Here is an 18,402-nt window from a genome sequence, read left to right as displayed (position 1 = left end):
GGTGTAGATCCAAATACAAAGAGTAGAAATGTGGCAACAATCATGTAAACCCTGGAACAGCTACAGTGTGTAAAATGGGACTTTATAAATAGCTGCTGAATGAACAGGAGTGTTGTTATAAATACATTTCCCTTGATGAATAATCTGGGCAGAACGGCACTAACACTCAAAAGGTGAGTCGTGATGTTCCAGCTGTAAACTGTTCATCAGCAGGCACGACAGCAGCACCTCCACAATTTAGACTCTCATTTTTCTAAATGAGAATTAAAATCAAATTATTTCATCACTTGGGACTGACAGGCTTTAGTTTATTTACCAAACTGAGTCTACCAATTATGTGAGGTGACGTTAAAAATGAACCAAGCATTTTCTTAAAATTGGGATCTTTCAGAAGGATCTGCAAAGCTGCTGAGACTTCTTTTTGCATCATTTAGCTCTTTTTTTTTTTAAGGCTTTGTAAATAAAATAAGGTGACTGTACAATCACAAAGGGGGGTGGGTGACATTTAAGCCTTCTGGGTTTTAGATTTAAACGCCACCCAAGTGTTATTTAAAATTAGGAATACAATTTGATTCAGATCCAGATTATTTTTAAATGTGGGTGAAAATTTCCCTTAACATTACAGATACACTTTCACATGGCCATTAAAATATAATTAACAGAATAAATAACAGAACAGTTGCATATACTACTTAAAGGTTTGGGGTCAATATGATTTAGTTTTTTTTTTACAGAAGTTTCTAATGCTCATAAAAAAGCTTCATTTATTTGATCCAGCACTGCTTATTTTGGTGAAAACCATGACAATTTATTCTTGCAGTTATCTTTTCTAACAGCGTTTATATGGAATGGAAATGCTATGCCTTCAGTTTTACTTTCAAATGTAATGCAAAAAAAAAAAAAAAAAAAAATGGATGCCTTATGTGATGCCTCCTGCCAATACCTTAATGTTTTTTCTGGACAGGAGAGAAGTTTGGAGTTCTGAAAGTTCAGCGTGCAATGAAAACCTACTCCAAAAACTCATTTCAAAATTAGATTTCTCATATGCCTCCTTCAATAAACAGCTCTGCTGCGATCCTTTCCCAGCTTAGACATCCTCATGCTATATTGCGTTTTACTGTACATGATCTGATGGATTACAGAAGGTCCACACACAGTGAAATGGGGTTATATAATGTTCTTTATTGAGCTCCCTTCCATCAAGGGCAATGTGATCATATTCATATAAAACCCAAAGCACATTCTAATGACACTCATAACACAGAAGATACTACTATACTTGACTGCACTCTGAAGCTGAAGAAGAATCGGACAGCCAACATCACAGGCAGAAGCAATGTGTTACGGGAGGGAGTTTAGGATGCCTTGTGATTAATGAGCTTCTCAATATACTGACGGTCTACAGAACCTGTGTGCAAGAGGCATGCAGATGCAGTCATATAAAGGACACAATGTCTTTTTAAAAACAAAACAAAAAGAGAAAATGTGCAACACTATCAATGGCACAGAATTCCATTTAGGAATGCCCATCCCCTGTTATAACGGTTGCAGGAAGCAGATGGAAATTTGTCATGGTCCCTTTAAGAAGATAAGCACTTTTTTTGAACAGGGGAATAGTTTCAGAGCCCTCCATTAAAAAGAACAGCCACGTGGCTAGGGCTTTATGGGGTCTTGGTTCAACAACGATCAGTGTAAAAAAGGGCACGGGTAATCAAATTAAAGGTGCAGTAGTGATTCGTCCCGTTGTCATGCTGTGCGCATGCATGGGTCAACTCTTAAAATCAGCAGTAAGAGCAAAAGAGATTCAGTCCATCAGATCAGATGACTGAAGTTAAATCTGATGCCTCAAAACATCTATTTTTCTAAACCTATCAATACATTGTTACACTGATAATAAAACTAGTGTGTGACCCTAGCCTGAGGGTTAGCAAGTGAAGATGCACAGAGCAAGAGGGGCTCAGCGGAAGAGAATCAAGAGCAAGATGGTGTGTTTGGTGAACAACTGAACAAAACACTGGGAGAAGCCAAGTATCCCTAAAACATTTCTCACTGAAAGGGAACAGAGCACATTGTTTTATCCATAAACAGCCCAGTGGACGATCCTGGATGTCAATAAATACAACGCAGGTCAACTTGAGAGATGGGTCTTTCGGTCATCAAATAGGTACATTAGGCCAGGGAAAGAACTTTGGGGAGAGAAAAAAAGAAAAGTCAGAACTGTATGTTTTTCTTTTTAATATCATTAAATAAAACATTTTAAGTCATTTGTTTTTAACTTAAGTGTTACATAATGGGGAGTCATGAGTTTGCGTTTGATACAGGTTGTATTTAAGAATGATAGGAGCTTTCTGGTTTGCGTCAATATTTGCACAACACTCAAGAGCAGCCGTTGCAGAACTCACCACTGATGGCTTCCTGGGCAAAATATTTCACATCCATGTCTTGATCTGATGCCAGTTTCTCCAGCACTGGCTTCACCTCTGTTTGCAGACAGCTGTAATAAAAATTACAACAACAACAAAAATCAAGAGCCATTATGTAGAAGTGAGTCGCATTAAGATAAATGTGACAATTTTTGACATAAATCAACTACCGTATTTTCCGGACGATAAGTCGCACTTTTTTCATAGTTTGGCCAGTCCTGCGACTTATAGTCAGGTGCGACTTATTTATCAAAATTAATTTGAAATGAACCAAGAGAAATGAACCAAGAGAAAACATTACCGTCTACAACCGCGAGAGGGCGCTCTATGCTGCTCACTGCTCCTGTAGCCTACACTGAACACATAGAGCGCCCTCTCGGGGCTGGAGACGGTAATGTTTTCTCTTGGTGCTTGGTTCTAAATAAATGCGACTTATAGTCCAGTGCGACTTATATGTTTTTTTCCTCATCATGACGTATTTTTGAACTGATGCGACTTATACTCAGGTGCGACATAGTCTGAAAAATACGGTACTGGTTAAATGTGGATGAACACATACTTGCTGTCCAGCACAGGTCCAATCTTCTGAAGGGACTTGGCCACATTGAAGCGTACATTGGCTACCTGATCATTGGACATCTTGAAAACTACAGGGAGCATGTGTTTGGTGGTAATCTCCTGTCCACACACCTCAGACAGAGCCTAAAACAGACAGTTACACACATCAGTACCCCTGCAGGGGTTAAAGATGAATTTACCCATAATTTCTATAGATAATTTGAAATATTAAATGGATGATGCATCATTCTACAAAGAGAATACGAGACTTTACTATATTTTAAAGTCAATATTTGTACACGTCAAACGCCGTATCAGCACCAACGCCATACATTCCTCTGTGACTCAGCAACTGTTTGTTAAAGCTGATTAGCTCTGACTCACATTAATGCAAAAGAGGGTAGTCATCCTGTGCAGGTAGTTGGGATCATTGGCCATGCCCAGCACTTTAGGCACAATGGTGTTCTGTGCCCACTCTGCTCCAAACTTCTCCACTAGCTTCATCAGGTTACAGGTGGCTGCCTCTCTGATGGCATACACTGAAGGTCACAGAGAGAAAACTGTTAGTCGACTGACACTTTATATGATACAAGCAAATGGAATTGCAACTAGATTTTTTTTCTTGTGTATGGGACACGTGGAATTATAGTTATGAACATTCCTGATAAGCAACCTACCATGATCAACAAGCCACGCCATACATAGAGAATTGAGTTTTTCATCGAAGAACTCTACACCCTGCAAGCACGAGAAAGAGAAAGAAAGGATACCTCATATCAGTTAGGTTAGATTAGCTTAGAGTCCCAAGGCGACTTGACGGCAATAAGCTAACAAGATGATTGGTTAAATGCTTTAAGTGTAAAGAGAGACTGAATTATAAGAACATTCCGATCTCTATTTCAGGATAAAGCAATCTAGGACATTGACGGTCAGGACTCACCAGCTGTCCAGCCAGAAGGGGCATGTACTCAATGATTGCCAGTCGTACTCGCCATTTGGCATCTTCAGCCAGCTCAACAATAGCTGGAAGCAGAGACTGGGAGAGCTGGCGGATTCCGATCACCTCGTTCACGCAGTCCAAGTTGGAGATGATGTTGAGACGGACCTCTGGACACTACAGGAAGGACATGACGAAAACGGTAACATTCCGGACAACATGCTAACAAATAACCAATCCAAATTAAAATCAAATACAATTAAAATCATTAGTTACAATATAAATGCTGCAAGAAAACTAAATAAAATTTCTAAAGATTAAACCAATATATGATAAATAATCAAATGTAAATTATAAAAGCACATAACTAAGTAAAATTACAAATAAAACCGATAAATATAAATGATAAGCCTAAGTAGGGCTGGATGATTAAGCGAAAAGGAATCAAAACCAAAATTCAGAACCTCTAACCGGTATAATTTTCCCATGTCAGTTATTTAGATTTTTTTTATCCTACTAATACTTTCCCCTTAAAAACATACCACAACAGTCGGAGCTATACGGACGTGACCATTGCACGTCTCGCACATGAGTTGCACATTAAAAGGATTTAAACTATTACACGCAGCCCAACTCAATGACAGTTCAAAACAGTGGATCAATCAAAAGACTGGAAGCGGGGAAAGCGGTGCAAACTTTTAAAGTAGCAGTTTGGCATGGCTACTTTTGAATTTGATGTCAGCATTGCAGAGTAGGCATTCTGCGCTGCGTTTAAAAAATAACAAATAAATCCACTGCTGCCAGGATTCTGACTAGAACCAGAAAATCTGAGCATATAACACCAGTCCTCAGGTCCTTACACTGGCTTGATTTTAAAGTAAGTTTACTCGTTTATAAATCACTCAATGACCTAGGACCGAAATATATTGCAATAATGTTCACTGAATTTAAACCTAACAGAGCACTCAGATCACTAGGATCGAGTCAGTTAGAAATACCAAGGGTTCACACAAAACAAGGGGAATCCTCCTTTAGTTACTATGCCGCCCGCAGTTGGAATCAGCTTCCAGAAGAAATCAGATGTGTTAAAACACTAATCACATTTAAATCTAGACTCAAAACTCATCTGTTTAGCTGTGCATTTATTGAATGAGCACTGTGCAATGTCCGAACCGATCGCACTTTACTTTACGTTTTCACTGTATTTTATGTCAAATCATTTTAGATTTTTAAATGTTTTAAATTCATTTTTAAAGTATTTTTAAAATCTTTTTCAAATTTTTAAATTGCTTGTTTTATTATTTTTTTATTATTTTTCTTCAGGATTTTTATATTTATGTAAAGCACTTTGAATTACCATTGTGTACGAAATGTGCTATATAAATAAAGTTGACTTGCCTAAAGTCTTAAATTAATCAAGGTTTTGGTTTTAGGTTATATTGCCCGGCCCAATTAAATATATAAATGGTATGCCAAATATTACTAAAAATACTAACACTGATTCCATTTTCCCAATAAAAAACTGAAACAAAACCACAAAAGAGCTTCCAATCTTAAAACATTGATCAATGCATGCTTTAGTCCAGGAGCTGGCTCTGTTCTATTTATTTCGTGCAGTCTGTGTGACTGACAGATGTTCAAAGACTTCTCCCAGGCAGTTTAAAGAAAAATTAATCACAGTACAGACAGCAGCAAGCAACAAAAAGTCCCAGCAAATAAAGAGATGATACGTGAGTGTGTCACACTCATCCATTCATCTTTCACTTCGATGCTTTCTGCTTTCCACTAAAAGGCTAGCATTAGCAATGCCTCACCTTGACAGGATCAAAGTGAGCAGTTGCACAGAAGTATCATCTGTGACTGGAACATGACGCAAATTACCTCAGCTGGACCTGTTCTGTCTCTCTAACACACACACAGACACACACACACACACAGCAGGCTTACCTCATCTTTGAGCTGGGCCAAGAAAAGGGGAAGGAGGTGCTCAATGGTGTTGTCTTTGCCTAAGATGGTGGAGAGGCCCATAATGACTGACGCCAGCGCAGACTTCACATGCTGATTAGTGTCTGAGACAAGTTCCTATCGAAAGAGCAAACAACATGCCATCAATGACCATCAATGCTTTAATACAACTTTTAAATAATGAGGTGTAATACCTGAAGTCTACATGGTCTCAGTAAATACTGCAGCCTAAGTATTTTGCTACTGATCCTCCTGGAGGATATTATTATATAGACTTTGAGACTGTAAAACAGTAGGGATACATTAGTCAATTTAAACTTAGGTGGTAGATATTTTTTGATCAGTGTGTAGGACTGTATTTTGGTACATTTTGATTTACTGTTTTAAGTTTGTTTTTAATTCAAGTGTAACAACGTCAAGCTTTTTTTGGGGGGGGTCCGACAATAAGAATCTTGCTTTTTGGCTTTTATAAAATCAATGAAGAACTTTTGTACAGTACTAAATTCCCTGGATTGTGCAAAACTGTGCACTGATTTTCTAAAAGTTACAGTACATGGTGTTAAAACGTTTAGTGTCAAAAATATTTGTTTTTGTATCGATGTATTAAACTGATCCAAAGTAACAAAATCAATTAATCTGAAGTCACAATAAAAATATTGACTGTTGCCAAAAAATTGTTCTTTTGAACTTTACATTCAAAGAAAATGGTTTCCAATAACATTATGCAAATCCAACATTAAGTGGAATTAAGTACTGTTTTCAACATAATTACTCGTAAATGTTTTAATATAGAAATGCACATCCAATACATTAATTAATACAAGCTATTCTAAATTGTAAAATATTTTATAATATTACAGTTTTACGGTATTTTTGATTAAATAAATTCAGTCTAGGTAGCGTATAAGGGACTCTTAAAAAAAAAAAAAAAATTAAGAGTGAAAACAGACCAAAAACTTTTGAATGGTAAAGGTACATGAACAATTTAAAAATGTTCAGCCACTATTATGAAATGAAAACACATGCCTGGGATCAGGAAACATTCATATTGCAGCAGGAAGATCTTACGTAAAGCAAAAAGAATATTCAAGTCTACATGAATGCGGAACAAAGAGATTCACTGTTTATGTTGCTTTGAAACATGTCGAGAGCAGAAGTGTGCTACAGCCAGTAGGTCAGAGCACAGACACAATGACACACTGTTAATCTGATCTTGTTTAAGTCTTAGACACTTCGAGAACAGATGCTGACTCAAGAGGTATCTGCCAGTAACTGATCCTGGCTTGGAACTGCGCACCAATTAAATGTGATGAGTACTGGAACAATGAGGAACAAGTGATCAGTCTGAAATGTGACCGATTGCAGAGACGCTGAATGAAGAAGTTTTTTACCTTAACACAGGGGAGAATGTGTGTCATGATGATCGTCTCTCTACTGTCCTCTGGCAAATTTTCACAGAATTCTGAGGATAATAATCAGTTCGGGTAATCACAATAAGAACATTTCATAAGAAAAACACCAGTGTAATTTCATGATTATCAGAGAAACACAGTCTTTCAATCACAGTTTGAAATGCTAGCTACAAACAAAACACAAAATCCAAAGATGTTTATATGACAAAACTATTAAATATTATTTGATTCCTCAAACAAGAAATGGACTAAACAAAAAAAAGAAAGAAAAAAAGTTAAAGCAAATACTACATTTGTATATAAATCAATATTTTTAATAAATAAATGCCACTTTAATTTATGTTTTACACTTAAGATTTTTCATTCCAATTCAGAATTCAATTTCAGTGATTTATTGTGGAATTGCAGGAGCTTAAATACATGCTTAACTTATCTACCAATATTGTACATTACACATGTTTTTTTATTTCTCAAGAATTTTGAACTATGCAACTTACAGACATGTGCAACACATTTCACTGAACATATATTAACTATGATTATTTAAACCTATTTTGCAAATTAACAGATTGATAATCAACATCCTGCTCATATATTCCAGGGCTGCGTTGGTGCTTTTTCTCACCTTTGACTTTGTTTGCAGCAGCAGCACGAACCTCAGCCTCACAGTCTTTCAGAAGGTTCTGGAAGGCTGGCACTAGGTCATTCTTTGTGATTTCTGGACCCACAGCTTTCTGTAGCTGTAAATTCACAGAGACAAGCATGTCACTTCATATTTCCAATTCACTGTACCACTTCAGCTCTTCCTGCAGACGCAAGGACAAAGCCACTTCCGAAGCATGCTAGGATACAATCAAGGCTACTCTAGCACTGCACGAGATGTGCTACTTCATTCTCATTGCTAAGCAGGTCAAACTGCCACTGCTCGAACCCAGGATATTTCTAGGTATTTATATCACTGTATTCAACATTTCTTTTTCCTGTAAAATATCTGACATTACAAGTGGCTCAAGAGAATACAAAACCATCAGATGAAACAACAAATATTATCATATTATTATGGAAAGAAACTGCATTTAGGTCAAGTTGCACAACAATGAGCAGTGTGCATTAGTGTAGGATTATAGAGAGCAGCAGGGCTCACAGGTGTGAGAATTCACAGATTTTCGGTTCAGTTAAATAGGTTCTATCCTATTCGATTCACAATTTAATCCGATTAACGATTTGATTCTGCATTCTTTTAAGTGAATTCACAGGATTATTTAAATGCTTCACTTAAATTCTTTAAATGCTTAGCCAAGGGGCAAATTACACAGCAGCCTTTATGGTTAGAGAACCATAGGTTAGAGAGAGAAAAATAAAATAAACTAAAATAAAACCTTTTGTCCATTGTTAGCTGCTAGTTTAATGATGCTGTGACATATACAGAAATGTATGCTAAGACTGGGCATAGCAATCATTTCAGAAGTGACAAAAGTCAAATACAATTATTTTATGTATGTATTTTTTTCTTACTTTGAATTTGCTATAAGAAATCAAATACATAATTTGCAATCTATAATTTTTTTTCCCCTAATGGCAATTTTATGATTGTTTTATATACTACAAACAATCATTTCAATTTTCTGCACAGAATAAGGTAGAAAATATAATTTAGCACTGCATCATTTGTACATTTTATGTATTTATTGCCTTCAGGTTTTCATCCAAAATAGCTTAAATTGTGTTCTGAATACGAACAAAGCTTTTAAGGGGTTGGAACGACATGAGGGTAGTATATTAATTACAAAATTATCCCTTTACGTTTTTTGAGCGCGAGATCACTTTTCTTTCAGTGCCAAAACATCTTTATCTCATTTTCAAAAAATAAAATGCTATAGTTTTTCACTCTTCCTCTCCATCTGCGAATGATGATTCTGAAAGAAAATGCGCCTTATGTCTGTTTGCTATACCAACAAACACTACTTTCATGCATATGATTATCAGATAAACCTCACGCTTTTATTTCAAGGTTATTGTTAATGCTGTGATTATTTTAACAGCTTTCTTTGTACATTCTGTTCAACAACATTGTTAAAACACATTTATCATTCAATGGCACGGTCCACATGCTTTAGACCAAGGGTGTCAAATTCCTGGAGGGCCACAGCTATGCACAGTTTCGATATAACCCTAATTAAACACATCTGATCCAGCTAATCTAATCATTTAGGCTTATTTGAAAACTACATGGTATGTGTGTTGTAGCCGGGTTGGACCTAAAGTCTGCAGAGCTGCAGCCCTCCAGGAACTGAGTTTGACACTCCTGCTTTAGACACTTACATTTTTGCTCCAACCATACAATACAACTTCAATATAGCATTACTGGCCACGAGTACTATGCAAAGATCACACATCAGCTGCACAAAAAATGCCTCCGTGAGATGAACTGAATGAGAGCACAATCTTTCATTTTCATTGCATCTTTCATGTAATGCATAAAAAGTGCTACTTTGCACACTTTACCGGAGAAACCTCTCTCTCTCCCACTCTTAAAGCACCTCCTGCCAGCAAAAAATGTATTTGCATATATGGGGTGGGGGAGTGCAGCCACAAACAGAGTGCAAGGCTGTGGGAAACACAGTAACCACAGTGTCCTCAGCGGTCTATGGAGACTATATTCGTTGGTGCATCCCAAAACACAACACTTTTAATGGCTCTTTGGCACTGACATTGTACCTCCAGCAGCCACAGCAAGAAAACAGTAATGGTGGGCCGCTGCTTCTCACTCAAGGCTGTGTATATGCTAACAGAGCAGAGCGCGTCCAATTGGTGGAACTTTCATCGACTATGTCATCATAATGTGGAACTGCTTGTGTGGAGAGACTGTTTATTGTAAAACAATGAGTAAGTGGATTTTTAACAATGTAGGCTGCTTGCTTTCACAAACTGCAGCCAAACAGCTGTGTTCAAACACCTTATAAAAGGGATTTTTACATTCTAAGGCACCTTTAAATAAATGCACTCTAGGTAAGCATAAGATACTTTTCAAAATCCTACAGCGCCTAACCTGAACAGTAATGTAGTTATACCCATGAGGAGAATTATGGGTGAAAAGAAACCTCGCTGCACGGAAATGGAATTTTGTGATAAACACTAGGATTTTTCAATAAAATTCAATTACATATAACTAACTTAACGCTTGATTTGCTTTTGGCTTACATCAGAGAATTTGTCGGCAACCATGTAGCGAACCCTCCAGGATTTGTCCTCTGCTGCCTGGCGCAGAGTGGGCATTACTAGTGCTTCCAGATCCTCTTGTGGCAACAGAGTGGCAATGCTGACACCAGCCTCCACAGCCAGGAGACGAACAGAGTCCTGCAGTGATGTAAATGTTTGCATTCAGATGTCAGAAGAAAGCACTTTGATATTTGCCATACAATTCTGCTCCAGCACAAGTTACATAAACACAATGAAAAACTTTCAAGTCTCCAATGGTCTTGTCATGCAACACGTCCTCAGAGACTTTAGCTGTGGTTTGAGTAATGACGGAATTAGACTGTGTATATTTCAGTGAGTATTACTGAAACCAGACCTGTTCATCAGATGCCAATGCAGTGAAGAGAGAAATGATGTCACTCTTGACATACTCCAGCTCTAACACTTTGGCAAATTCGCCCAGCTTGGAGGCGGCTGCACGGCGCACCATGGGAGTATCATCAGAACACAGGGTACGGAAGTGCCTAAGGAGAGATGATACATGTGTTAATATGTTTCCAATTACACAGAAAGAAGACGACGATGAGGTAGAGACTTTCCTTTCCACTTTGGTTATTGTAACAATAGCACTGCATAACTATAATTACCTTTAGTCTAAATGGCTATTCACACAGAGTGAATAATTACCATAATAAACAATACATTTAAGCAATACATTCCTTTGGAGACATTCACACCAAGGACAAAAAATCTGATGTCAGAATGTGCTACAGGTTCTGTATCTTCAAGGTTCAAATCTCAATAAGATAGAAGGCAGCTGGAACCCTGTTTCACAGCTGCTGATATTGTCAATACAAAGAACATGCAAAAGACAGAAAGAAGTGATGTGAGAAAAGATTTAATATACATTTAAACTGGTGTGAATATTGTGTAATCGATTAAAAATATGTCAAGATCATGTTTTACCAGAAAATGAAAATAAAATTTTATATTATGCCTGTATTAGCATCATCACAATAATGTAAAAGGGGAAAAAATCTAATATCAATACTTCAGATTCTTGAACTGCTTTAAATTGCATTACATCTATCTTTTTACTGTAATACCTTTATGTACTTGCCAGAATTAACAGTAATGAGACAGCAATGGGAATCGCTTTTGTCTTATTTTTTTTTAAGTGCTTCTTCAGTGTGCTGTTAGTGTGAATCAATCCTGCATTAAATGTATCAACATTTCCAAAATGATAGTGCAGTATAACATAAAACACTCCTCACAAATATATGAAACTTACTGGCGGATCTCAGCTTTGACTGTACTGGACACTCGTGGGTAACAGACACTGAAGAGTCCACAGGCAGAGGTACGTGACGTGAACCAGTCTCCACTGGCCAAACGCTTCACCAGAGGCTCAAAGTGTACTTCCAGGTCCACTGGAGAGTGCTCATGGGAGATCTTTCGCAGGGACTCCACTGCCTTGTCTCGCACCACTGTCTCTTCAACTGTAGCCAAACTCTCCAAAGGGGGCTAAAAAAAAAACAAAAAAACTCCTCAGCAAATGAAAAGCAAACAAATTCAAAGCAGGAATTATTTCATTTAATCAATTTCAGTATGAAATCAAGTCAAAAAGCTTACAAGGAGACAATGCACATATTCAGGGCCTCCAACCAGCATGGTGAAGTTCCCCAGTTGTTCAGCAAGAGCAAGCAGAACTTCATCCTCATCATAGATGGTATCTGATCAATCACAAAATGAGGAATTGAAAGTTAAGCATGAGAAGAATTAACTACACCTAAAATATATCTGTTATTATAATTTCAGACAGGGAAAAAACACTTACCTGTGAGGAAAGGCAGAAGTTCAGTGCGTGTTCTTTCGACACCTAGAGCCAAGGCGATGGTGGACAGTTTCTTAATGCTGTTCAATCGTAACTACAGTAGAAAAAGGCAAGAAATCCATTAGAACAGAGTCTTGATATATATAGCTGAGGGACAAAACAGACTATTGGTTTAGGTTTACAACCTATACCGTTTAAATGATGGCTTGATAGAAGACAAACTATAAAAATAATGATATCTTTCCCAATCCATTGAGACCAAATAGATTACACCATTTATTTCCTTCCTTGATTCCTAGAATTATCACAGTCCTGCATCTTTATAAAGAGAGCAAAATGAGCTCACCTTTTGGGGACATGTGTTAATAGTCAGTTCTGATGTATTTTAAAAATGTAAACATAATATGAAATAGATATCAAACGCTGTTAATATAAATTAAGTTATCTGGAAAAAAAAGAAACCTCACTGAAAAATCGTATCGCTAACGGTCGCTTGAATGGCTTTTCGATGAAATGACAAACTGTCAATACGGTGTTGACAAACTACTCCACATGCATGCTTATTTTGAGCTTTACAATGAACTAGTGATTAACTTAAGTAAGCGAGTCAATGACATAACAGTTAAATCACAGAACAGCTAACGTTAGCAGTGTTAGCAATCACAAACTGCTCAGCGTCGCACTGTTTTCACACGGGAAATTAAGTCATATGACATAAGTCAAATAATACATTTGGTTGCGCTAAATCGCACGCTGGTGGCTTTATCGGTCTTTTTTTATTTGATATGTAATCTTGTAGGGTCTCAATTACTGACTTATCTTTTAGTTGCTAGCCGGTTTGCTAAACTAGGACAGGCCCATGTTACCGGTTTCTGTTAGCTATTCGTATTAAAATCAAGCCTACGAGTTAGTCTCTTTCTCAAACTTAGTAAGTTAGTTGGTGTTAAAATACGTATTTTGTTTACCTGAACATCTTCATTTCTTAATTCATCAATTAGCACGGCGATAGGGTAAAGAGAGTCGTCGCTGTCTGCTCCTGCCATCTTGGATGCTAAGGCTGCTTAGCTAGTTCCTGCTACGGGGTTTCTCACGGCTTCCTGTACACAACCATAAACATGAGCCCAGAACACTAAAAACAGCGCACAAGCCCAAGAGGGTCTGGCTGCAGACATATGGGCGAGTGGAGCTCCACTCAAGAGCGGAAATACGTCACCTCCACTAGGGACGCCGCCGCCATGTTGGACCGGGCCACACTTTCCGTAGAATTACGTCGCCTCCACTAATGACGCGGCCGCCATGTTGGTCCGGGTAACACTTTACGTAAAATTACGTCGCCTCCATGGGGGCGAGTGGAGCTCCATTTAAGAGGGAAAATATGTCACTACCACCAAACTTTCGTTTTGTATTACTTGTTATATACACGTATAAAGGGTGATTTGCCAGTTATGTCACCTCTTTGTACGTAATGTTAATATGTTCTATACTTTTATCTTTGTTACTTTTACCTAGTAGAAAAAAAAAAAAAAAAAAAAAAATATATATATATATATATATATATATATATATACTAATCTTTTACGGTTTATGACAACACAGCATTTTTTTACCCCCCCCCCCAGCAATTTGCACTACAGACATCAATTTGTTCATGTTTGTTTTACCAGTGTACAACTGCCAATGTAACATTCCATACATTTTAGAAAGTTAACCTTATGTTTTTAATATTTAGCAGTGAAAAATAAATGAAATATTAAATAAATTATTAAAATAATACCTCAACCAGAATTATGTGTGTTGAATTTTGTATTTTAATCAAAATAACAACATATACAAAATAACCACAGTAAAATTATGAAGAATAACTTCCACAATTTAGAAGTTTTAATGGTTTTTGAGTAATAATAATAATTAACACATCTTACACTACATTGAAAAGACATGAACTGCAAGTGACCATAATTGTTACTGTAATAACACAATGTGTTCACATGCATGCACACTTTACTCTTCAAGACCTTCATTGTCTGTGAAGCAATCCCAGCTACAGTAGCCAGGGTGGTCATCTGAGGAGTAAAACCCCAAAAGCACTCCTTGTTGACCATTTTCCTGGTGACCAGCCCCACAGTCTTTGTGAAGCTGGCTGCACTGTAGGCGACTGCAACTAGAGATTATGTACGGCTTTCTGTACTTTAGATAGTGTCTCTTTAAATATCTTCACTGCACCTGTTCAGTATCAACAAAAAAAAGGGTAATGTTAAGGAAATGGAAGAGAGTGAGATTACTTAGTCTAATTGTTATAGCCACAAAAACAATAGGGTTGACCACACTTACTGAAGTCACCATCAAGCCAGCTGAAGTGTGCCTCCTGTTAAATATATGCTCCTGACTGACAGTGTTGTTAAATCTCTGGCATGAACAATTACGTCAGATGGGTCAAGTTTAATTACAATACTGACATTTAATTATCATTAATGTTAAAGCAATTTACTTGTTGCTGAAGGTGCCTGGTCCACCACAGTTGTGCTTTGTTGTTCTGATGCATCTGATTGCTGGGCTGGGGACACAAAGAAGACATCAGCACAGCAAAACTGGAACAATACTATGTCTGTGTGCTGACGTTAGGTAAATTCAACACAGAATAGTACTGCATCATTCACCTATGACAGTCCCATAGCAGACAAGGTGATGGTGCTCAGAAGTTTCAGTCTCTATTTGTGGAGGTGTTATGAGGATGGATAACACTTGATATACATTTTGATCTGAAACAAAAAAGTAAAACAATAGAATAACAGAACAACAAAATAGAAAAAATAAATATGTTAATGTCACATGTAAAAAGACCTTGACTTCTAAGGTGGCAACATACATTTAAAATGTAAAGAGTGCTGCATCTTCTATGCCAATCCTATCCCTGGAGGTGAATGAAAAATTAAATATGAAAACAACCACCTCATATGACCTTTTAAAATTATACAACAAATGCTAAAGGAATACACATACAAAACGATCGTGTCCTTTCATTATTCACTACGTTATTTTACCACAAGCCACCAAAAACTAAGTTACATCTATGCTATCCATCATGTACTAAAGGTAAAAATTTAAAGAGCAAACAATTAACAAATAAGTTTATCAGAAATGTATTATCCAAACTGTACTTCCCCAGTCAACTGAAAAGAAAGTATGTTCTTCAAGAATTTATTGAAGAAGAGGCAAAGAAAATAAGGAAGCTTTATTTTACTTATCCAGTTCTTCCTAAAGCCAAAGAAGTAACATTTAAAATTCTAAAGGACATTTATCCATCTAATCACTTCCTACAAGAAAGATTTAATTGGGAGAACAATTCATGCGGGTTCTGTGAGAAAGATATTGAAACTGTTGATCATATGTTTTTGAAATGTGAATCTGTACAGACTTTTTGGCTGGAATTTCAAAACTGGCTTCATTTCAAACAGATATCAATACACCCTTTGACTGTGATCTCAGTTAAGGTTGGAGTATTGTTGAAGGAAAAGATCCTAGACTTTTTGATAAATAACTTAATTACTTTGTGCAAATACTAGATTCATAGATAAGTAGATAAGTAAGATAAGTACGTTTTTAAAGGTTAAACCTCACTTCAGCGGATGGAAGAATGAACTAAAGATATTTGCAAAGTCTCTTCATTACAGGATGGACAGGAACGCCCAGAAACTTTTGTATGCTTTGAACTTGTTTTTGTTGTTAGAATAAGACCCTAAGACATCTTTCTTTTTCTTTCCGTTATTTATTCTGTTTTATCTTATGGTGTGATTATTGTTATTTGTTATTTTTTCCATCTTTGTTCTTTCTATTTGGCTTTATCGACACTAATAATATGTGTTCAGTTGTTGAAATGTGGGGTAAAGGTTTGTAATTGAACTTGATAACTTAATAAAAAACACATTGGACAGAAACATTGATCTATAAATTACTATATATGGTGTATATATGATCAGTGGCCAGACATCAACATTGCTCGCGATATAAATCTATAAATCCATAGTGTTTAGTATTCTTATGTTACTAATTTCACGTAAGCCCTGTGCGTTTTTCTTACACTGCGCGTTGCAACAGCGTCAGTTCACCATTTTAGCGATGCAGAGATAAAATTACCTGAGTTTAAGTTTGAAGTACTCCCGGCGACGCCATCTTGATGTTTTCAAGTGGAGGTGACGTATTTCCGGTTTGAAAGTGGAGCTCCACTCGCCCATGGTCTGCAGCCAGACCCTTCTCCACAAGCCCAGCCCAGCATGACTGTAGTCACAAAAATATGTAATTTTCTGCAAAATAGCTGGAGTGATTCACTATCAAGGTACATTTAATTATTGTAGATGAATTAATATATTTTAAGACAAAATATTTAATGTTATTAAAACAACAGTTTTCAACACCTGATCTTGTGTGCAGTGTTGGGCAGTAACTTGTTACTAGTAATTTTAATAGTTACAGTAATAAATAGGGTTGGGTATTGTTTACATTTTATAAATTCCAATTAAGATTAGATTCTGCTTGTTGATTCCGATTCTTATCGATTCCTAATTTCGATTCCAATGTGGTTAAAAAATGAAGTCAAACATTTAGATATTAAGCATATTTCTTCAGTGTCTCTTTTTGCAAAACATTTAATTGCTGTTGAATACAATAAACAAAAAATTAGCCAGCAACATAAAAACTGGATTCAATTGAGTTGCAAAAAAAGATCTGCATGATTCTGGATAGATTTAGACTTTTTTTAAATGGAGGTTGTAATTTTAGTGCCCTTTCAAACACTGAAAGGGTAAACTCCTGTTTAATCTGTTACTGAAGCCTGATTTGCTCATGTTTGTTCACAAACCAATGCCACTTTAGCCCACCAGAACGCAGCTCCATTTAATCAGAATCTTCTCCTTCAGTGATGACGATTATCTCGTTTTTCCAACTCTGCAAGAAGCTGAAGAAAAAAAGAGCCCCAGCAAAAGCAGAGTCTCCCCTGCAGCCATCCAGAGTTTTCTAAAACAGATTTCTAAAACATGCAAGGAGCCTCACTGAGAGAATATGAGTTCGTCCAATCTCCACTCACGTATTGCCTTCTTCACCTCCGGCTCTGCTATCCCACTTTCTTTCTCTCCTTAGAGAAAGAAACAGCGGAGCAGTGGCTCTCTCTCAATGAGTGCAAGCAGCGTCATGTTGACCCTGCCTCTTTCTCTGCTTTGCCTCATCTCATCTTCACACAAGAGGATCAATGCCCCTCCTCTGCAGTGAGTGGCTTGGTTTCCTTTGGCGCTTCTGACTTTTCCATTTGACAGAGTCAGATGCTGAAAGATGGTGCGCTTCTGGCAACAAGCCCGAAGCCCTCCTTCCATCCCAACCATCGCGGCTGAAACCAGACAGCAAGCTGATCTGTGTTCTCTCCATGGCCTTTAAGATGAGTGATTTCTGCCGGGATGCTGTCAGCCACCTTCCAGTGGCCCACCCCGTTCTCGCTTGTGGTTCACAAAGAACTGAGCAGTACGTGGTGCACCCCCTATTTGGCCCGAGTTAACTCCTCAGTAGCTCTCACCACCGTTGACCGCACTGAGGAAAAAGGCTATAGCAAGCTCCCCCTTCTATAGGAGGTGGTAGCTGCTCACTTGTGTCTGCTGTCCGCCCAGGGATTAAGGCCCATGTAGCGTTTCCCTCGAAGCCTTGCAGGACCACTTTGGCTCTGGCCAATGGGGCAAATGCAGCGGCTGGTCAGGCCTGATCACCATTGCATACAATAGCAGTCCTACAAGTGTTTCTGGCTAATATCTGGTTGCTTTGACTCTGCGCACTACGAAAGCCACAGCTAGCCTATCTGCAAGAATATGATCAGCTTTGTGGTGTTAGAGTGCCACCTTAGGCTGAACCTTACTGCAATAAAAAAATAGTTTTCCTTGATTCCCCGGTCTCTCCAAAGGGCCTCTTTGGCCCCGCTGTGGACAGGTTTGCACAGCGCTTCTCATAGGCTCAGAAGACATTGCAAGCGCTGCGTCACTTCCTTCCTAAGCGCCCTGGTGTTGCGGCCACTAGCCGCCAGAAAGCCCCATTCACTCA

At 37.7% G+C, this 18,402-nt stretch overlaps 1 protein-coding gene and 1 long non-coding RNA gene across 2 annotated transcripts; both read right to left on the bottom strand.

The window, feature by feature from the left end:
• Positions 1-1,162: 1,162 nt before the first annotated feature.
• On the bottom strand, positions 1,163-13,461 carry ppp2r1ba (protein phosphatase 2, regulatory subunit A, beta a). The gene is made up of 15 exons (XM_052557521.1): positions 13,293-13,461; positions 12,331-12,421; positions 12,126-12,226; positions 11,785-12,017; positions 10,870-11,017; positions 10,497-10,652; positions 7,921-8,035; positions 7,275-7,345; positions 5,866-6,000; positions 3,922-4,095; positions 3,659-3,719; positions 3,366-3,520; positions 2,983-3,125; positions 2,403-2,494; positions 1,163-2,186 (listed from the first exon to the last, which is right to left on the bottom strand). Exons 1-15 carry the CDS (start codon positions 13,368-13,370, stop codon positions 2,170-2,172), a joined length of 1,770 nt encoding a protein of 589 aa, XP_052413481.1. The 5' UTR covers positions 13,371-13,461; the 3' UTR covers positions 1,163-2,169.
• A 651-nt stretch (positions 13,462-14,112) lies between these two features.
• Positions 14,113-16,579, bottom strand: LOC127958620 (uncharacterized). Its single transcript, XR_008154108.1, has 6 exons — positions 16,462-16,579; positions 15,194-15,238; positions 14,985-15,086; positions 14,816-14,881; positions 14,659-14,733; positions 14,113-14,550 (listed from the first exon to the last, which is right to left on the bottom strand). It is a non-coding gene; the product is annotated as an uncharacterized LOC127958620 (long non-coding RNA).
• Positions 16,580-18,402: the final 1,823 nt, after the last annotated feature.

Source organism: Carassius gibelio, chromosome B5 (assembly GCF_023724105.1).
Source record: "Carassius gibelio isolate Cgi1373 ecotype wild population from Czech Republic chromosome B5, carGib1.2-hapl.c, whole genome shotgun sequence".
NCBI classification, from domain to species: Eukaryota; Metazoa; Chordata; class Actinopteri; order Cypriniformes; family Cyprinidae; genus Carassius; species Carassius gibelio.
The sequence above is the reverse complement of the archived record's forward strand: the minus strand, read 5'-3'. Positions and strand labels throughout refer to the sequence as shown.